The 22,476-nt window shown below is 42.3% G+C and overlaps 1 protein-coding gene across 5 annotated transcripts in view; it reads left to right on the forward strand.

The window, feature by feature from the left end:
* Positions 1–618: 618 nt before the first annotated feature.
* kcnh5a (potassium voltage-gated channel, subfamily H (eag-related), member 5a) overlaps positions 619–22,476 on the forward strand; it is a 63,838-nt gene continuing 41,980 nt past the window's right edge. The window contains exons 1-7 of one of the 5 annotated variants that reach the window (XM_027002962.3): positions 619–881; positions 7,874–7,997; positions 10,854–10,960; positions 12,175–12,303; positions 16,973–17,088; positions 17,700–18,092; positions 21,825–21,917. In XM_027002962.3, coding sequence (XP_026858763.2) covers positions 809–881; positions 7,874–7,997; positions 10,854–10,960; positions 12,175–12,303; positions 16,973–17,088; positions 17,700–18,092; positions 21,825–21,917 — 1,035 coding nt within the window. In that variant the 5' untranslated portion in view covers positions 619–808. Of the gene's footprint in view, positions 882–7,873; positions 10,674–10,853; positions 12,304–16,972; positions 17,089–17,699; positions 18,093–21,824; positions 21,918–22,476 lie in introns of those variants that run through there. The other 4 variants (XM_081717675.1, XM_081717676.1, XM_081717673.1 and 1 more) reach the window with 4 other exon arrangements.

Raw genomic sequence — 22,476 nt, forward strand, 5'->3', positions numbered from 1 at the left:
TGCAGGTGCGTACAGTTACAAAGGGCGTGGTTACAAATAAGGTGAACCCCCCCCTGCACTCAACAGGCCGTACCACCTGACTGGGGGGCGAGGGCGCCCCGTGACAAATATAGGCTGATGACTTTCCCGCATTTCGCCGACAAACTGGCTAAGATCATTATGACTCATTAAAGTGGAGTAATGGACATTGATGAAATAACAGTAATCAGTACACATACTTACAGTTACATCAGTAAATCATGTATGTGTGTATGTAGGTATTAATTTTAAATATGCGTATACAAAAACTTTTTACATTTTATTCTGAGTTAAAAACATTATTTTTTTAAAATAAAGGAACTTGAATAAATACCTGCGAGTTCGTCCATATATTGTGCATAAACAATAAATGGTAGTTTTATGGCTAATAAACGTTTATTTTTAGGAAACATCTGTTCCATGTTTTGCAACAGAGGCTTATCATAGACAGATGTACAGCACCAGTCACGTTTCCCATGTCTCGAAGTCTTGTGCGACAGGTTCCATCTGTTGCGCGCTGCCATCTCCATGGCACCACGCGACGCGTTGGCGATTCCATTGCCAGTAGGTTTTCAGCGGTCCAGCGCGCGAGTGCGCAAGCGCATTCGTACAGCGGAGCGCGGAGCTTGCGGTGCTGCCAGAGCTCCGTGGTACAGAGGACCTCGACTGGCCAGGCAAGGCGCAGCGTTACCATGTTCTTCTCCATCCCACCTATAGATACCCATCCGGCTTGTTTTACTTTCACGATCGGCGAAGTCTGCGAGTCTGACCGACGCTTCTCGAGCGCAGAATGCACGGGGGAAGGAGAGGGTTGGTGGCACCGCAGAACACTTTTTTGGAAAATATTGTCCGACGCTCAAGTGGTAAGCGCATCGCCTTTTTCCCCTCCACATCTCCGTGTTTGACAAAGAGATGCATTTGATAACTCATTAATCAGAGGTCCCACGTTTCCTTCTGATACTAAGCTTCTTTAAAACATTATGACTTCTTTTTCTTGGTGTGCATAATCCTGATTAGGTTTGAAACAGTCGCGTGTGGGTTTTTAAAATGTTTCTGTCAAATGTTGAGTCGTTTTCAAAAGCCACTTTATGGGACTGAATTAGGATAAGTTTTTTTCTTTGTTCATAATATTCACCTTAAACATTTTCGTATTTATAACGTATAGCCGAAAGCAATGACAAACTTTTTTGGCTGGCATTCGTGCACATGCTTACCAGAATGCTGACCTTTAAGGCGTAAGTTGCCACACTTAAAGAATAATTTAATACCTTTTATTGGCTGCGCGTTTAGTCCAGCTTTTAAGTTGTTTATTTATATTTGTATTAAAGATTTGTCCACTGCATTTAAACTTACAGTTGTACAAACACGCATTATTGAAAATTGCATAGCCAACACGCTGTCACAAGTTAACAAAATTATTTTTATTGTCACGTTACGCACCATACCTTGCAGAGAGCACTCCTTTGTCAGTGGAAATATGAAAGAGTCTACTTGTGTTTTTTGACAAGATATCGCCAATACTTATCCTGCAACCCCGTTTTAATAGGTTCCCTATCGTTGGGTGAGCTTCACAGGTTTATCCCATTTACATTACATTTGGCCCTTTCAAAGAAAAACATTTTTAAATAATTTCACATAACAACAACAACAACAACAACAACAATAATAATAATTACACATGCGAGAAAATGATACCAGTTCGACTGTTCATTTCAAATGGAAGAAAGCTGTTGAAGACAGCTGTTTTCAGGTATTTCCAGTACATCAAACATAAATAATGTAAATATACCTCTCTCTCTCTCTCTCTCTCTCTCTCTCTCTCTCTCTCTCTCTCTCTCCCCTTTAAAAAGTGAACTGAATTATTTTATTCTGGTAAAGTAGTCTGCGTTACAACCTGCGTAACCAACGTTTTGTGCTGGCTTTTGTGCTGCAGATGACCGATTTCTTGGGAGCACTGGCAACTGTGGAAGGGTAGAGTCGGAAATGTAATGCTGTCGGGCTTGAGTTTCCCACTTTGTAACGAATTTGGTTATGCTCGTGTGCGCTTCCGGAGAGCTTCTCACCAGCAGATGTCATACTCTGTTTTCAGCAATAAAAGCAGTTGTTCTTTTCACCCTTTGGTTTATTCTCTCTCTCTCTCTCTCTCTCTCTCTCTCTCTCTCTCTCTCTCTCTCTCTCTCTCTCTCTCTCTCTCTCTCTCTCTCTCCTTCTCTCTCACACACACACTGACTAAGTTATCACATCCAAACCCTTCCAATGCTTCATGTGATCTGTGTGCATAACATGTAGACTTACCCCACTGACGTTTCTGTACTCAGTTCTATGGGATAGCTCTACATACTTCATTTTCCCAAATGCTGCAAGCATTTAGTAGAGGTTTTTCACTCAGAGCTAAAACACTTATGCAAAGTAGTTTCCTAGCCATGCATAGTTGTGGGTAGTGTGATAAGCATTGTTTGTGGGTTTACCCACTCTCTGTTTCTCTGTTGCTCCATAACTTCTCCAATGAGGGCTTGTAAAAAGACAAACCTCATGGAAATGACATTTCCTTCTTAGCAGGTGGTCTTTGACCGATGCTGCTCCTGGCCCACTACACAGTATCTTCCTCATGCGTGCGTGCACACACACACACACACACACACACACACACACACACACGCACGCACACTGCAGGCACAGTGCCATATCTCTTGCCCCTGGCTTACCAGACACCCCATTCATCACGGATCAGTTTCTGACCACAGGACCACTGCTAATTGAATAGTATTTGGTTGGCAGCTCATTCTCAGCATAGCAACGACCCTGACATGATAGTGGCACGGCTGTAGGTGTTTTGCTGCTACAGGTTTATGAGGCAAAGCAGCATTGCAGGGGATTTTATATGACCGTGTCAGTACCAAAAAATATTAATCCAGCAGCAGACAGAACTCACCATTTTTGAAGAGTTTTATCATGGCTAATGCAAATAGTACATGGCAACAGAAGGGCTATAGAATACAGTTGCATGTGTGTTTTTTTAAAGTCTGTTCTTCGATTGAATTCCTCATTCAGCACTAATTATTCTGTATAAATGTACACTGCAGTAATGTGCTTAAACTGTATCTCAAAAACTAGTTGTGTCAGGCATGGATTAATCAGTGTCATGTAATGTCATGATTTCCACTGAAGAATTAATAGTTAAATTAGGTCCAAACTCATTTTAAGTCTATTGGTCATAGAATTTACTTTTTTAAAAATATATCACTCTTATATAGAGGTGTTGACACTGTGAAAATCAGTTGTGAAAGTCAACTATTAATTTAGTTAGCATAAAATTAAACTAATTTAAACTTGTCTCTATTGTGGCTGGTTTGATGTGGGACTGGCAACAGTTAATTAGTGTTTCTAGGAATTTGTAGAAGTAATGTGAGGATGTAACGCGAGATGGCCCGAGTGCCGCAGGGCGAGGGGCAGGACGCACAGACTCCAGCGACTGGGACGTACATTTATTTACAGATACACACGGAACGATAACGGCACTTACAAGCATCGCTAACGTCAATGCGAACATGAAACGGTTGACAGTAAACAAACACAGTTAACAATATCCAAAACTTGTAACATTACCATGAACCATCAACACGTTACATCCACATGCTACGTCAACAATGACCAACGACACTGCACTCCCTGACGTGGGTTTAAATACACACATAAATAGGCAAACGACGTACAGGTGTGTGCAGGCGTGGCCACAAATGAGGGTCCTCCCACTGCACGTAGCTGGCCAAACCACGTGCCTCGCTGGAGGGGAGCGTTCCATGACAGATGAGCTGGTTGCTTTAGGAGGGAATAAACCCAGGAAATGTTCATTCTGGGCAACAGCTACTTTTACTGGTCTTTAAAAAGACTTATTACACAAAGAGCTTTTTAGCATCTTAAACTGCATTTCTCAAATTTCACACTACTCAAAAATGTTTGTACATTTCATTTGAGGCAGAGCTGTATTTAATGAATTATAACCCATTCACACCCTTCAAAACATTCACAGTGTTCTAAAATATAATTGAAATTAAGTTATTAAGTACTTATTTATGCCATATTGTTTACAGCTCAGAGCCTTGCATCTAGCATATTCCCTTTTGGAGTTAGAAATGTTGGCATGGTGGTGGCTTTGTCACCCAAGTGTAGGTGTTATTACGGCTTTGCTTGCATGTCCTCTTATTTAGCCTTTACTAAAAACAGTCTCCATTATTCCTTTGTGGAGGCCACCGTGCAACATGTTTCTGGTGACTCTGAGAGAAAAGAGCTGCACAGCTGTAAGGTAACAAAAGTCCACTTGAGGTCTTTTTGCCATCACATCACCTTTTTGTCTCGCGGTGGGAGAGGGCTTGTTTTGCCACCACCTGTTATTCTTGAATACATTCCCAAACTTCTTCCAAACTCCATGCATGCATACAGTTCCGTAAACGGCGGCAGAGAGGGGGTAAAAATGACAGTGCGTCTACACATTGTGTACACATGGCACTTCCTGTAATTACAGGTTTATTTTGTTCCCCCTAACAGCCATCCCTTTTCCCCTGAGAATAGGACACCAGATGCAGTGTCACTGGTTAAGATGTGCTTTTCACAGAACCTGCTGCGTGTTATGGTGAAATGTCCCAGTGGCAGGAGGAGCGCTTGCTTCGGACTATCTTCCAGTCAGTTTATAAAGTTCTTCACCGTTTGTACCACACATGCCTAAAGAATTAGCCATGCCCATAACTGTGTGGAAGGAGGCAGATCATCAGGTTAAAGGTCAGGCCTTTGCTGTAGCAGCTATTGCTGTTGATAAAGCAGGATAAACATCTCGCCAACGTGATTTTAATAACACCCGCATCACTGTACTATTATTATATTGTAATGTCACATTTCAAATATCTGCAAGTGGAGCTGATCAGATCAGAAGACTGGAAAATTTACACAGTACCAGAGTAACATGTTAGTTAATGATTAGCATTTGCTCTGGAAATTCTTGGTAATCTGAACTCCTAGGTTTGTTTTTAGAAATAATGGTATTTGATAACGGAAATAATTTGATTTACCATTTAAAATTAATGTAGGACTATAAAAACCCAGTGTTTGGGTTAAAAATACTGACTGAACTCAGGATCACCTTATGAATATGATCAGTTTGAAGGTTTGAGATCAGTTACAGAAGGGATAGTTTTCCCAAAGAAATATTAGGGTTTTCCATTGCAGGCCACACTAGAGATGATTGAAAAATTGAAGTCATTACAGCTGATTCACCAGCCCTCTCTGCCTCTGTCTGCCAAAGTCTTAATGAAGGAGATTGGCATTGACTTTTTTTTAATGCGCACGGTCACACAGACCACTCGTCTTGAACAAGTCAAATGCTGACACAAAGAAAGCGTGGCTGTGTAATTGCAGATGGGGAAGAAGAAAGAAAATGAGGAGCACATACATTTGGCATTTGGATTTTTTTTTTTTTCATCATCTTTGTCTTTTCTGGAGCAGTTCTTAGGTGCCTCCTTTGGTGAATAGTTGGATAATTTTTTAATACTGTCATCAAAGCTGATTTCTTTCCTTATTCATCTCCTTGATCAGGGATACATTTGCTCAAACAAGTGGACACTGCCTAGCGTCCTACCTTTCCTTTTGACATTTTGAACTGTGTGTGTGTGGGCATATGTTGTGTTTTCTTTTTTCTGTGTGTGTTTGAGTGTCGGCAACTGGTCTGTGTATAGGTGTGTGGGTGAATGTTTGCGTGTGTGTTTGAGTGTGTGACTGTGTGCAAACTGTCTCTCAAGTGAACAGCATGTAGTGGGATAACTAGAGAATGGCTTGGCAGGTGCCTGTCAACTTCCCACATGGAGATGGTGGGCGGGGCCTGTTGTCTTTCATCCCTCTCTACATTCACCGCTGGTCTGATAAGCTTCTGCCAGCATCTCATCAGTAGGCACAAAGCTTTGCCTGTAGGCCCTGAGTGTGGAACCAGCCCTGCACATGTCAAAGGCATTTTTAAATAGGCATCATCTGGCATGAGAAGAGCCTGGCATCTTGAGAATTAAGATCAGAATAATTAAATACAGACACAGGCGGAGATTATTAGCCACATGTGAGACCAGTAAGTCCAAGCATTGTAGCTCTGTAAGTAAATAGCAATAAATTATGAAGCTGTGTAAGACATGCAACTGAACATTAAATGTACGCATTAGACAATGCTGTGCTGGAAGTTTTTGGATCCAGTGAAATCCATCTCTACTGTCTGTGTTCAGGCAGTTCTTGACACTGGTAAAATGGTTTTACCAGTCCTGAATGGTTCATAACATGGGACTTCATTGCTTTTATTGTGCTTCTAAAATACTATCGGAACTCAGCAATGTAGCAGCACTTGGTCCATAGACTGGACCCTTTCCAGTGATGAGCTGGCTCCACTCCTGCTTTCGAAACAGCTTTGCTCATTCCAGCTTCACTGGCCTGGCCCTTGCTGGGTTGTTTTTTTCGCCTGGCAGTGGCTTCATTAGTCAGAATGGACTGTCCTTTCAGAGATAGAAGTATATCATCGGTGACAGGAAGTCTCACAGTTGTCTAAGCATTGAACATAGCTCTGCAGGATATGGGTCACCCGGATCATTGGGGAGGACTCCTTCCTGTTAGCCCCTGATGGGTAAGGCTTGGGTGTGGAGATTTCTGTAATGAGCCCCCTGCACATGTCCATTGAGGGCCCATCACTGCACTTTACTCCTTTGAGCTTGTCTTGTCTCCAGTGAGGCCTCAAGAGATGAAGGGTGGAGGAGGATGGAGAAAATATTCAGCTGTTTATTCGACCAAGGAAAGAAGTAGCCACCTCCTCTAATGGCTGTCAAGTATCCAGATTGCTCTTGTCATTTAACCATCCACCCTTTCTTTCATCTTATCTACACTTTAATACATAAGTTTCGGTCTCCACCTTTCTTTCCTGATGACTCCTGAACACTGTGTACAGGCACCTGTGGACGTGGTGCATTGAGACTATTTGTGTTTTTTAAGCAGATATAGCCGAAACTGTGCCCTTGTTTGTCTCTTCTACTGCAATGTCCTCATTGTTTGCTATGGTCAGTGTGTGAGGAGGCTGTGTATCTGGGCTGAGTTAAGCTTTTCTTAAGGCACCTCTAAAACTCTGTAAACGTATATAGCTGCTTGCTTTTACCACTGGAAGAATTCAGTCATCATACCAAAACTGCAATTAATTATGTCCACTTTGTGCATGAATTAATTCACATTGAGTTTATTTATCTGAAGAGTTAACTCATTCTTTAAAGTGGGTCATAATGAAAGCGTTTTCTTCAAAAGTCCATTTTCAGACCTCTTGAATTTAGGATTTAGAGTAATAGCACATTGTTTGTTTGACAGATTGTGTGTGTGTGTGTGTGTGTGTGTGTGTGTGTGTGTGTGTGTGTGTGTGTGTGTGTGTGTGTGCGCGTGCGTGTGTGTGCATGCATGCAGTCTTTTTTTCCTCGCAATGAACATTTGAGTACATTTTCATCACATAACAGTGGGTGGCAGTAGGGTTTGGAAGTTTAAACACTATAGAAAAATGAGTGAACGATTTAGACCAGATCACAGCTTGATTTTGTTTTCCTTATGGGTAATTGCTCTTTTGGTAGGTTTTGGGAAGGTTTTTTTTTTATTCTAACAACCTTTCTTTGCCAGGTATCCAGTCTGCAGCATCATTTTTGAAACACTGGAAAGTTTTTTTTTTCTGTCTTTGTTGAAATTTTTTTTTTTCCAGATCATGCCCGTGAACACGTGTGCATTATCAAACCAGTGTGTCTGTTGTGGCTCGCTGATGTTTATGGTTTTACAGAGACATTCGTCTTCCATTTTTCTGCAGAGACCAGTTTCCTCTTGGGTAATGCCCAAATCGTGGAATGGCCTATAGTCTATAGTAATGACGGATTCTGTAAGTTGTCTGGCTACCACAGGGCTGAGGTCATGCAGAAGAGCAGTACCTGCAGGTAAGTGGCTTCCTTCACTCTCTGTCATCTTATCACTTTGCCAATTAACCAAAAACAGAGCTAGTTAGACAAAGTATCAACATGAGAACAAATACTTGTTTGGTCATCAAGACTTGTTCGTAAATAATTCAGTGCCTGTTAAATACATGCTTTTTTTGTATTCCTGTTGAAGCTAAAGCTGGTGTTAAGTTTAAAAACCAATTATAAGGGATGCAGAAGTTTAAAATTCATCTAGTTGACATAATTGTTGGTGAACCTGCAGCATCAATAAAGGTGCAATGCAGGGTTTGCCTTAGATAAGATGGAAGCAGGGTGTTCACAGGCATCTGCACAGGCTGTTGCACTGCATCCACATGACCAGTGTTACTGTGTCTCCACTAATTAGCAGGTCTAATTTTCTGTCCTTTAAATTGACCCAGCTCATTTCAGGCTTGTGGTGTTTGGAGCCATTCACTCGCCTACCATGTTCTATTTTATTCCGACTGGCCACTTCCGTGCTAAATTCCCTCCTGTTCCCTAATGCTCATCTCCAGGCATGTGGTTATTGCACAGGAGGGCCAGTAGCTGCCAGTCACCTTTGTGGAAATGGAAACACCACCCACTGAAAACGATAGCCTTTCTTAGTGGCGGAGGTGGCAGAGACTTTGTGAGCTATAGCCATAAAAGGCCCGAAGATTTGATACTGTATCCTGTGAAGGCACCCACCAGTTACACCCCCCCAAAGAAGTCATTATGCTTGTATTTCTGTTCTTAACCCAATATGATGGATAGAACAGAAACCAGCACAAACTGTGACAGAGAGGAGTTTGGAGAGATTTGGTTTGTGCCCAAGAGTGCACTAAATGGTTCTGATGAGCCTTGTGGGCGTTTCTTGTAACCGATTATCTGCCTGACCATAATCATGCTGACAGACAGAGACTTGCAGAACTTGGTTTAGAGCATTCTGTGATTCTATAACAGATCATATATGCAGAGCAGTCTACAAATAAATGGAAGTGATGCTTCTTTCATTTGCTTGCTTTGGTCCTGCACTCAGGTACACATTCGATTTGAATAAGCAACTATGGAGTTTCTCTGTTCTTTAAAGAGTTGGCAGAAAAATGAAATCGACATAGTTTTCCTTTTGTCAAAAGTGTAGTTGAGCCCACATTTTGGTTCTTTAGCATTGCACTCAAGCTAGGATGCAAATTTAGCTAAGTTCTAAGGAAAACTCATACCCACCACTCAGTATTGTATTGTATTGTACAAACTGCATGCTGAAATAATCTGACACATGCAATAAACCACAGTGAGTTGCCAAAAATCTCCAGATTTGCTGTGGATTTACACTTACATTTAAATCTATAGGATTTATCAGACACTGTTACCCAGAGCAACGTACAAAGTGCTGTCTACTCACAGAAGAATCCTCAGTTAGTACAAACTTTAGTTTCTCATACTGTATGGGACACTGTTATCTATAAAAATGAATTGTTTGGAAGGCAGTTTGTGATTATTTCAGCATGCAGTTTTGCTCATTGGTGGGTATAGACGTCCTTTACTAACTATGTTAGCTGTATTTGCTATGTTAGCTCTGTTAGCCTTGAAGGCCTAGTGCAGCACAAAACTAAAGAAGCAGCACTGGAGCACCAGACATGTCTTGGCCTATGTAATATCTTTGGGGAAAAGAGGAAATTTTATAATTTTGTTTTTTTTTGCTGTAGTGTTCCTTTAACTGGTATGCCTGGTGTCTGGTAACATCTATGAGTCACAGACTTCAGTCACTGAGCAAGTACTAAACATCTGTATTTAAGATATTGTTAATTGCTTATATCTTATATTATATCTCATATTATAACTCAAAATTGGAAGGCTAAGTATAAAATGCGCTGTAATTCTATTATGGTTCACTCAATATAGATGTGAAATATCCTCAAATTAATGTAGATTTGAATGTAGATTAGCATTTTAATCTCATAGTTATGCTTCATGGGCTCTTTAAACTCAGTGATTGTTATATGAGTATAGAGGAAGAACAATTTTTATACCATAAATGTAAGTAATGTATACCATATAAGTAAAGGTAAGCTATGTTCAGGAACATTACTGAAATGGGTCTGACACCTACAGACAGGTACTGGAGGCCAGCCCACATGACCATTCATGGTCAAGTGCATGCTGACATCATTACTTTTTTAAAAATTATGCACTTATTAAGTAATATACACACTTGATAAATAGGCAAACATTACATTGCAATCACCTGCATGATTTGATGATTGAGCTTGCATTTTGATACTATCATGTTTTTAAAGTAGCCTATCTGTGTGAACATGTTTGATTTGTTTTGATTTGTTTATTGTATTCTGTTTTTTCTAGGTTCTAGGACTTAAAAGGGTTTTAGTTCAGAATCTGCTTTGACCATGTAATTTAGACCAAGACTGGATTTAATCTGTGTCTGGAGAACAGGCGCGTTAAGTGGCATTACAGGCAATAAGAGTGAGATCAGTTCTCTAAGCTGTCAAGATGACTCTGTGTTTACCCAGTGGTGAAACTGCAGGATCTGACAGCCAACATCATCACTCACCCCACTCAACCACTCAGCACACACACACACACACACACACACACACACACACAGAATTAATTGATACTGACAGACAAGGAGCTTGTTTAGTGGATGTTTATGCGACACAGGTGTGTGCACTCAACTGTCTCTCTCTCTCTCTCTCTCTCTCTCTCTCTCTCTCTCTCTCTCTCTCTCTCTCTCTCACTCTCTCTCTCTCTCTCTCTCTCTCATTTCCCATCTGCCCATATTTCCTCTTTCCTCTTTCACAATCCCTCTACACTCTCATTCTTTTCTTCCCACCCCGGCAGTTTCATGTATGGCGAACTGACAGACAAGAAGACAATAGAAAAAGTCAGACAGACCTTTGATAACTATGAGTCCAATTGCTTTGAAGTGCTTCTCTATAAGAAGAACAGTGAGTATCACAGGCTGGGTCTTAGGCAATCATTGCATGCGTAAGGCTTTTATCTGGACCTGTATCAAGAGGAGAATGCCCAGAAGCTTTTCTGACACTCTTAAGAGGGCTTGCTAATGTGTTCACATCTTTTTAATGAACATTTAAGCTTCTGGAACATTTCAGATAGTTGCACTTCAGCTGCTTCATGAAGACCTTTCTACATTATGAGTGTAACACTATAACTGATTTGACCTAATTTTATTGATACTGAATACAGTGTGAACAATATAATGAAAGATCTGATGTGCTGGGTTCAAGGTTAACACTGAACATGTGCAACAGAACATACTGACATAACACAATACCCACAATTTCCATTTGTCTGACACTTTTATCCAAAGTGACTTACAATTATAACTGAGTACAACTTGAGGGTTAAGGGCCTTGCTCAGGGGCCCAATAGTAGCAACTTGGTAGTAGTGGGGTTTGACCCAGCAACCTTCTAATTACAAGTAAAGTACCTTAACCACTGAGCTACCACTGCATACAGCAAACAAACTGAATTGTAGGAAAGGGGTTCTTGGGACTTTGTTATCTTAAAATATAATTTGTAGTATACATATACTTAACATTAGTTTTTACAGACCCTTATTTCTTAGGTTTTTGGCCCAGTATTTCATATACCTTTTCCTGTGTACCTATAGATTTCTGTCATTCTTAAATTATTAGGATAATTTATTTCTGATTTACTTCATGAATAATCTCTCTTTGTTGGCTGGTAATTGGTGCTATACCTCAGAGCACTGTAGTCTCCTTAAAATAAGGTACATTGTAGGTCAAACTTACATAATGTAGCCTCTAAGGCCTAAAGTCTATATTCCAGACTTTGTGCGTGTAGGCACTTAAAATCAATAGTCCTAAACCGCTTCTTTAAGATGGGCCTGTGTGAGTAATCTTGGGTTTAATGATCCATTAGGCAGCTATGCAGCAGATTTCCTGTTCTAATGAACCAGCTGGTGAAGTTCCAGTTCTCTCTTCCCACCCTTTCCTGCTCCCTTCCTCATGGCTTTATTGTCTGTATCCAACCCTTGATCCCATTTTATTCCTCCAACTTCCCTCTCTTCTCATTTCCCTCCGGCAATCTCTCTGCTCTCCATGCATCCCTCTCTGGCCCAAACTTTGGGCCCATCTTATCCCTCGCTTTCCACATCTCTGCTCCTCTGTCCTGCCAGGGAGCCCTGTGTGGCTGTACATGCAGGTGGCCCCCATCAGGAATGAGAACGATAAAGTGGTTCTGTTCCTCTGCACATTCAAGGACATAACTGTCTTCAAGCAGCCCATCGAAGATGAGACCACTAAAGGTGAGACTGCACCTCAGCTTCCTCTGCTGCAGATGAGTTAAAAAGGACAGAATTATCTATGATTAAACCTGCAGGGGTTAAAGGCTCAAGAAGCAATATACTTGTGTAATGGTCAGGAAGAAACATCAATCTCTTAAGTAAGAATTTGTGAGTTTCATATCACTGGCTACTTCCTAGTCATATGTCAAACCATCTTGGTAACCCCAGTGTCATCTGTAGACTGTGAAAAAACATATTCATTTCCACAGTACATTACATATTGACTTGAATATTGTATTTTTAGTGAAAGTTTTATCTAGTATTCTTTAGTATTCATTGAGATAAGGACAGTAAACTTGACAAAGTATTTGTTTTTTCCACAGAGCATACATTGCAACTCCCATTCAAATCTACAACTGCCTTAATAATTAGAAAGTGACACTTTAAAATGAGACTATGTGAAATGGCCATTACAAGGTCAATTAGAGCCGTTGCTTCCGAGCTGATCTGTGTGTGCTGCAAGCTGAAGTCTGTAGTAGCAGAATAGCACAGGGCCAAATCGCAAGACAGTTGAGCTGTCACTTTGCATTTGAGAGTGCCCTCGCTGCTGGCAGCCCTGGAGTTGAAGCTTTCCAACTCCTCTTCTGTGTGTGATTGATGGCCAGTGTCAGATCTCTATATTTTTCTATTCTCTGTCACTCCCTCTTTCTCTCTCTTTCTGCCTTTTTCCCTCAGTGTATCTGTCCATACATCTCACTTTCTCCCTCTTTGTGTTTGTGTGTGTTTATGTAGGTGTGTGTGTGTGTGTGTGTTTATCTGTGTGTTGCGTGTGTGGCTATTTTCTTTATCAACTTGTTTGAAGCATATATATACAACCACATTTTGCATCTGAAAAGTAGACTGGTAGCTGCTGTCACTGTTCTTGTGTCTATTGGAGTAACAGAAAGACAGGCAGGTACAAGGTATAGCCAGTGGAGTTGGGCAAAATGGCCTCTCCACCATTCCCACACATGCAGCCAAGGCTAAAGAGGATGAGGATTGAAGCATCTTCCCCAGATGATTCCAGTAGCTCTTTTCTAGATTAGGGCTTGTGCCTAAGCGACCGAACCTGGAGAAGGTCCAGGTCCATACCTCTATGGCATCAGTGAATCTGTTTGTACAGATTTGAACAAGATCTTAGTTAAATGCTTGGAGTCAAGCACTTTAAATGTGCTCAGTGCACAGCATAGTGTGAACAGATCTGTGAAGTGATTTACAAATCAAGAATAATTTGTCCACACTGAAATAGTAATCTAAGGTGAACATGACCTTTTTAGTTCAGTGGTGGATATTAGAACATGTAAGACATAGAGCCTCTTCATAACATAGTAGAAGCTGAATTATACACTGGTTATCATCATATATAGAGAGAGAGACCTTGGATAGAGAGATCAAAGCAAGAAATTCACTGTCCTAATGATATCACATCAGATGAACACCAAGCAGCCACTTGTTTTGTTCAAGCCATAGGGCAAATTTAAGATGAAATTCTCACCATTCCTTGCACTTTTACTTATTAAGGGAACAACCCACCCAAACTAAGGCCTCATTCTTAATAATCCCCAGTAAAACTACATCAGCTAAAATAAACATAGAGTAAATACAAAACCAACAAAATTAGCGTGTAAAATGTCATTTTTGGCATTGTATTGAGCCTGATCACCCCCTCCTGAGGTCAAGAGACTCTTATGAGCTAAACATACAAAGGGTCAATGTGGAGGCCACTTAAAAGGCAGCTCCTTGTGAATAAGATTTCACTTTGCCCTTTTTTCACTATATAAAGTGTCATCAAGACTCAGGTAGTTCACTAAGGTGCTGTAATAGATGCTCTGTGGTGGAAAAGCTAGCCTGCATATTCACTGGTACTTTTATATTAAAGAGGTGCTCGTGTTGTGCAAAATACCTCACTACTTCGATTACATGCTCTTGCATGCTGCTTCTGTTACATGCTGTTTCTATGCCTGGCAGAGCCAGGCTTATAATTAGTACAGTAGAACTTTAGAGCTTATTGTGGGGCTTTAGAGCTTTATTCCATGTCACTGTGTAGTTCCCTTCACCAGCCTCAGGTCACATAGACCTCTGGGCAGATACTGTGTGTGTGTGTGTGTGTGTGTGTGTGTGTGTACAGCTCCACAGTCTGCACAGTCAACAGTCTCCCATACAAACTTGCAGTTATTGCACAATCCATCTGATATTGCACAAGTAGTTGTGTGTGGCAATTTGCGTGTGCGTGCGTGTTTGTGTGTCTGTATATTTGTATTTTTGTGTATGTGTGTGTGTGTGTGTGTGTGTGTGTGTGTGCATTTGCACTGCCATGTTTTAGTAAGCCTTCATGAAAACCATAAAATATGCACAAGGTTTCTCAACAAAAAGAAAGGTTTCTCATCAGTGCATACAATCTTGGCCTGGCGTTTAATGTGCATGAGTGTATGTATTGGTCTGTGTGCTTTTCTTACCCATTTTATACATTATCTGATATCTGTGACTGTATGAATATAATGTATGTGTGTGTTTTTGACTGTCTGGAGCACTTTGACTTGCCATTGTGGTGCTATTTGACCTTGGCTATTGAGAAACATGCAAGCTCCAAATAGCCTAGCAGGAAGAATGATGAGGAAATAAGGTGGATTCCACTGAATCTTGGGGATTTCTCCCACTGTCCCTGTGCAGAAGTTATATGCACTGTAACTTCATTTTATCTATCAAGCATATACTGTGTGACTTCACTTTACCACTTAATGAGTGAGGTGGAGGGAAACTGAATCAGAGACGCAGAGGGAAAAGGTTGGCCATTAGACAGTATCATCTCCACCACATATCTCGCTCTTTTGCTCTTTCTTTACATATCCTCTGCTGTGTCTAACTTGGTCATTATCCAGCTTGGCCTTGCCAAAACGGTTGTGAGTTTTCTAGGCAGACAAGTAGGTGGATGGAGGCCAGGCTTGAGGATGCTGCATAAAACAGGAAGCCAAAGTGGGCCGACTCCATTCCCCTGGAGCTAAGGCCAGCCTGGGGGAGCTCTGTGGGGAATGTCCTGCCCCCAGAGCTGAAGCCCATCCTGCATGAGCCCTCTCTGGCCCAAGGTCTCACACAGTGCTGTCACGCCACCATCTGAGGCTGACAGCCAGCTTGGACAATTGTTTCTTTCTTTCTCTCCCTCCCTTCAGCTCTCTCTTTCATCAGTGGTCTCATCTGATCTGTCTCCTCTCTTCTAAATTTCCTTCCCTTAATTACTTACATGTCTCCTCCTCTTAAGTTAGTTCATTTCATCAGTTGTCTCATATTTGAAGTTCTTGTGATAATTCTGCCACACTGATTCATCTCAGTCAGATTACTCAGCTGTAATGGCCTGCACAGCACTGTTACTGTCCTCAGTGGAGGTACAGCTGTTCTCTTCTCTGTCCCATAAGACTGTGCTTTATTGCTGCGTGCTCCCCCTGAACCTTGAACGGGCTCCATCAAGCCGGTGTGCTATTTTAGTCCAGCCCGCCAGCTGGTGCACGTGGGAGCTGGCGGGGCTGTGCGCTGGGAGAGCTCCTGCATGCTGAGGAAGCAAAATGCAAAAAAGCATAATGGCCACAAGCGACCCACTCAGCTCACACCCACAGTGCCTTGCCCCTGCACCGCAGAGTTTGGACGAGATGCGCCTCAAATTGGAAGTGCAGTGCATCTTGCTTCCTGCCTCTCTTTCTTTAACTTTCCTTGAGTCTGCTTTTAGAGGCTTGGTGCTATAAATCTTCGCTTCTGCAGATTCTAAACAGATCGAACTTAGACCAGTGCAATTGTTCTCGAACAAAAGAAGCGCTGGGTGGAGGGGTGGCGGCCGCGTGAGCGGTTTTGATCCTCCCCCTTCCAGCGCCAGTAGCCACAATCTATCAGAATGCCGCCCATTAGGAAGTGCTGGCTTTCTGGCTGTGTGGGTGTTAAAAAGGGAGCGGATGCGTGGGTGTTATTTTCTGCATGCCACCCACTTGGCCTCACCCAATTGGCTCTGATTAATCTTCAGCAAAACGTAAGTTCTCACCGGCGGTTAATGAAGAGGTGTCGGCTTTGGTCCACTAACACCCCCCCCCCCCATCCCTTCCTCCCCTTCCCTTCATGTGCCACTGTATTGCAGTGCTTTTAATTCTGAAATCATAAAGAGGCCTTAAGGCCTCTTCACTGACCCCGGTGGCTGCAGGTGTCTTTCTCATTTCAAAGACGCCGACGAGGTGAGATGGTTAACTTTGTAGAGTGAAGACAGGAACATGGTAGGGATAATGACAGCAAATGGGCACATAACTCATGTTGTTTCTTTGAAACTGTTTGAGAAGACTGGGAGAGAACATATAAAAGATTTTGTTAACTGGAGCATGAACAGGAGTGAAAAAGATGGCTATTCAGCAAGGAAGATGCAAGAGGAAAGAGATATGGGAATGTAAAGGAGAAGGTGGGAGGATTGTAAGAGAGAGTTATAGAACCTCCTTAAACTTTCACTGACAGAAGCAGGGAAGCTCCAGAAAAAAAAAAAAAAACAAAGAAAGGAGAATTATGGCAATGAATTTTGGTGCAAGTCTTTTGGCAGAGGCTCTGTGAATGGAAGGCTGGATTACATGAAACGTGGAGCTCTACTAGTTGTTGAGGTGTTTTTCACTATATTTCTCTGTGGCAGGATGGACCAAGTTTGCGAGGCTCACCAGAGCTCTCACCAACAGCCGCGGTACACTGCAACAGCTCGCACCCCTCAACAAGAATGAGGTCAGCCATAAACACTCAAGACTGGCTGAGGTGAGTTTCACTTTTGCCCGCTCAACACCCCCCAACCCCCATCCCCCACCCCCACCCCCCCCCCACCCCATCTCACTCACACAAACACATCGACGCCACAAAGGTTAGCCAGCAAAATCATCAGTGAGTCATGCTCTTTAAAGGTCTATGCCTTTTCCACACACACATTCAGGTAGCTGCCAATCTCAGACAGGAGAAGGTTGACTTCATTGCCAACTAATTGCTGGTGTAGAGTGCCACAGAGAGCACTTATGACTCAATCCAGCTAGCGTGTTATTTCCCACAGCACACCCAGAGCACCAAGTGAAAGGCTTACTGTCATACAGTAAATAATACCACAAAGAGAAGTCATGATTTGAGAGCAGACCTCATATTCTGTGGTTTAACATCACAAACATCATAACACGGCTAGATAATGGAGGCATTTCAGTATGTCACTGATCAGGTAAAGAGGTGAGCTCTTGAATCCTCTTACACACACACACACACACACACACACACACACACACACACACACACACACACACACACACACACACACACACACACGCACACACACACGCACACACATCCATACCATTTCTTATGGTTCTTTCTCTCCCACTGCCTAGGCTCTGCAGCTGGGTTCGGACATCCTTCCACAGTACAAGCAGGAGGCTCCTAAAACCCCTCCACACATCATCCTGCACTACTGCACATTCAAAACCACGTGGGACTGGGTTATTCTCATCCTCACCTTCTACACAGCCATCATGGTGCCCTACAATGTCTCCTTCAAGACCAAGCAGAACAACCTGGCCTGGCTGGTGGTGGACAGTGTGGTGGATGTCATCTTCCTGGTGGATATCGTGCTCAACTTCCACACCACATTTGTGGGCCCAGGAGGCGAGGTCATATCAGACCCCAAGCTCATACGTATGAACTACCTGAAGACCTGGTTTGTCATAGACCTCCTCTCCTGCCTGCCCTACGACATCATCAATGCCTTTGAGAATGTGGATGAGGTAATACATATATACATATTTACATGCAGTAGAAACTTTAAAGAAACTTTAAAGAGTTTTGTATCAAATAGACAATTGAAAACACTTCATGCACAACAATTTTTTAAATAATCTAGCAATGGTATTAAAAACTTAAAGAGGTATTTGTTGTAGTATTAATATGTATTGGCAAAGTCAAAAGGTGTCAGAGAGTGGCAAAGTCTAGTATAGAGAAACCTTATATTATCTTACTTGTGTCAGGTAGTGATTCAGAATGTCAAGCAGATCTTTGCAGTGAATAACATATATTTCTGTCTTTACTGAATTATGCTGAACTGTAGCTTACTCTGGTCTGCCTATTTTGGTCACTCTCTTTTCCAGTAAAAGTGCTTTGCTAGGATACATTAGAAACCCCATTCTGATTATTACTCTGCTAAAAGCCACTTTTCTGAGTAATTTGCATTTAGTTGACTAGAATGGTTGCCAGGAGCATCTTTTTGGACTCTTACTGCCAAGATGTTGAAGATATTATGTCCTATGGAGATAAAAAAAAAATCTTTGCTTCACTCAACTCTTGCATAAAAATTGATCCTTTGTCTTTCATTAGAAAGCTATTAATTATTCATGTATGGATCATGCTTGTGATGATAGCTATTTATACAGTACGTCCTTAGCATAGAGCTGCTTCTCTTGCTGAAGAGAACAGAAATGCATGTGTGGGCATTTTTATGTGGCACATGCATGTCAGACATGAGGGGTCTCTGTATGGGAGACTGAGTGTGAATACACATGACCTTACAGTCAACCACATGTGCCAGAGGATCTGAAACTCCCTCTGTTCCACGGGCTCAAATCCAAAATCCATGCATATGTTCTCTTGATTATTCCCATGCTCTTCCACATCGCCAGTGACCTGCTCAGCCGTTTGGACAGGCATCTCACAGCCTAACGGCATGCATTTGTTGGCCAGTACAGACCGGCTTACCTCATCAGTGAACAGGCCTGCAGTGGCCTCCACACTGGTCTCAAAGTGATGGCTGGCTCTGCGATGCAATGTCGAGAAGTTGCCATGTGTGCAAAATGGGAGGAGACAGAGGGAACATAATCCTGTGTAGTTTGGGTGTTAGTTTTATTGTCGTCCACTTTTGTGACTTAAAATAGTAGTGCAGAGTGTATCATTAGTGATGGGCCTGAGAATCATTTTTACTTCTCAGGTCTAGAGCAGGCCTTCAGCAGAGTGGCAGGCTTGGCTTGAAAGCAGTGTGATGGCCTGAAAGCAGCAAGAAGAAGTGTTTTTTTTTTTTTTTCATTAGCGCTGGGCATGCTGGGACATTGTCCCGGATTTTAAGCGTGCTCATTATTTTTCCTGCCAGTTCTCAAACCATGCATTGGTCACCTGGTGCTGTGAGTCACCTGACTGCAGCTTTCACCTGACTTCAGTGGATCACCTGGTGCAGCAGGTTACCTGACATCAGCAGGTCATCTGACTTCAGCAGGTTACTTGACTGCAGTGGGACACCTGGTGTAGCAGGTCACTTGGTGCAGTGGGTCACTCGGCTGCAAACCGTATCGACTACCTGCGTGTTTTCCAATGAAAGTGTGCCATCTTTTAATTTCTCATTATTAGTCTTCCCTCTGTGAGGCTGTAAATGTGTGCAGCGGTATACTTAGGTAACGAAATGCCTCCACAGTTTGCTTCCTTCCTTCCAGTCGGCATTGGTTTTACAGTTGCCAAGGCAACAGGCGTCTTCTCCCATCAAGGCGGTACCTTTACTAGTGCATGTACAGCATGGCAACAGGACGAATGCAATAAAGTCCCCTGAAATTGCAGTGCAGCCAGAATGTCAATACAGAGCTCTAGTGTGGCATATGGGGATCTGCCTCCATGCCTTTACCAATCTGCTTAAAGCACCATAGACTATGACACTGGCAGGCCAAGACAGTGCTTAGCTAAACCTGGCTCAGGAACTATCAGGCTTAGGCTACAAGTGCAGCAAAAGGCCATACAAATATGATGCATTTAAATCCCTCACCCTCATTATTTAACTGCATCTTATCAGTGATCATTATCCATATCTAACGTAGCTGTCAGTATCCTGTAGGCAAGAGGGAAAGGAAGAGGGGTAGTGGCTGTCTCCTGGGCATTTAAACATTGCCACGCTTTCCCCACTAGATTTAACATGTTTTTGGGGTTTTTTTGGCACAGACTGTAAATGAAGCAGAGAAACATGAATTATACTCCAGAGAAAAATAATTGCACAGTCGCTCGTCTGTTTTTGATCTCTTGAGTGGAGATGAATGATATTTATTTTTTTGTAATTTTCCAGCCATTAAGTTTATTAGTCAGTTTAAGAGCTTGGTGTTTTGTTCCCTATTCACCACAAAATACATGTGAGCAAAATGCAGGGATAAAAATATATTTGTCATGCCTCTTGCTTTCATATGGAAATTCTGGTCAGCTAGGTACTATTATGAATATGGAATTTTTTTTTACGTATTTTCTTTCATATTTCTTTTTATGAGTTACTTTATGCTGTGGGAAATAACTTGTCAGCTCATTTGTATTTAACATGTGCCTTATGGTGCATTTAAAAACTTATTCTGTCTTTCAAAGTAACATGTTTAATTAATATGTTGTAAAAGAAATGTAGCTATTGCAAAGCCTTTACTTTTCAAAGGCATATAAAAGTTGCTAGAATGAAGCATGCTGCTCAGGCCCTTGGGTAATGTATGGTACATGCGTTACATCTCTGCCCCGGACACCCTTCTTTTCAATCCAATCCGGTTCTGTGAGAGAAGATCAAGCCCAGAGCATGGCCAGGCTAAGATAATTGAAGAGAGTGTATGGGGGGAAGGCCTTTGGAAGCTGGTGAAAAATGAGCAATGTTTTCCAAACGAACTGGACGCATTAGGGAAAACAAAGAGGGCTGAGGAGAAGTGGAGATGACGATAAAGACTTCATAGGATTTTTTTTTTTTGTGTATGAAAAGTGAAATCAGGAACGTATGCGCGCGTGCGTATGTGAGAGCCTGAGTGGGTTCGCGCGTGTGTTTCGCTCCACATACACTCATGCATGTGTGAATGATTTTTCTGCAGTGATGGTTTTAATCCAATGACAGAGGCCAGGTGTCACCAACACACCTGCTGTTAAAATGTCAGACTCCGTTCCAGCAGCTTCCATTTTCCCTCTCAGTCCCAGTGTGCTGCCTGCCTCATCAGCACACTTTTTATGCTGACAGGTGTCATCTACCGTTATGCTATGTGCTATGACAAGGCCTCACTATGCTCATGTCTCAGTAGTTCCATGCTCCCAAACCACCTGGACTTTGGCAGAAGGACATCTATAGCTGCTTAAGGTCACGGCATGAACATGTGAACACAGCATGTCAACACATTAAAGCGCTAAAGTGTATTTTATGTCGGAGGCAGTAGCCCAGAGCACAGGTGTCTGTCATCCTCTTGACATGGAGCTGCCAGATACACCCCTAGGGAACTGCATGCTATCATTGTGCCCTAGATCCCTCTCTCATCTGTACAGCCACATCTGTCCTCAGGCTGCTGTGTTGAGCTGCTGTTGGTCACTTTGGTGATCTTTTAATCATTTCCTGCGTTGTTTAACTTATTTCATGTTCACCGGTTTGTTCTGTTGCACTACTGAGCCTATTAAGCTTTGCATCACATGAGACATTTCTCGCATTCATTCGAGTAACCTGTCTGTGCGTTCCATTGTTTCCATTGTTTCCATTGTTTCAGGACCCCATCTCCGAGTCTTCTGCAGTCGGCCACGTGCCGGCCGCTGCCAGCTCCCCACGGAATGCTACGCGTGCTGAAGACTCAGTGCTGCCGGTAATTTGCTCTTCCTCTTTCTTGTTTTCTCACCATTCTTTCTCTTCCCTGCTGTGTGAGTCCTCACTCCACACACACTCATCATTAGCGTGAGGCATCAACCCCTTGTTCTGGTTTGCCGAGTGGGGCGTGGTGGGGCATAGACACTAATGGTGTTGTAGTTTAATGCTAATGATCTTTTGAATTCTTCACCCATGTGTTTGTTTGTCTAAAGCGATTTTAGATGTGAGTCAATATAAATCAGTCTGCTGCATAAACTTTGCCATGTCTGACGCAGGCATACCCACATATGCTGTGCGCTACACTTCTGAATTTTACTAGCACAATGAGTAAGACATTATTTAGAAGCAAATTGTACTTCTCACATCATTCTAAATTGTTCTGAACAACACTGCCACCCAGCCCATGTATGAGTTTCCCCTAGATCCCTAGATCCCTAGATCTTTCACATGCCAGTTAGATTGCTAAATACAAATACAAATACAAATTAGACCCTTAAATGATAAATTACTAGCAAAAGATTTCCATTAGAAGATGCCAAGGCTGGAGAGGCACATCA

This window comes from Electrophorus electricus, chromosome 7 (assembly GCF_041902795.1).
Source record: "Electrophorus electricus isolate QZ-2024a chromosome 7, ASM4190279v1, whole genome shotgun sequence".
Classification (NCBI taxonomy): Eukaryota; Metazoa; Chordata; class Actinopteri; order Gymnotiformes; family Gymnotidae; genus Electrophorus; species Electrophorus electricus.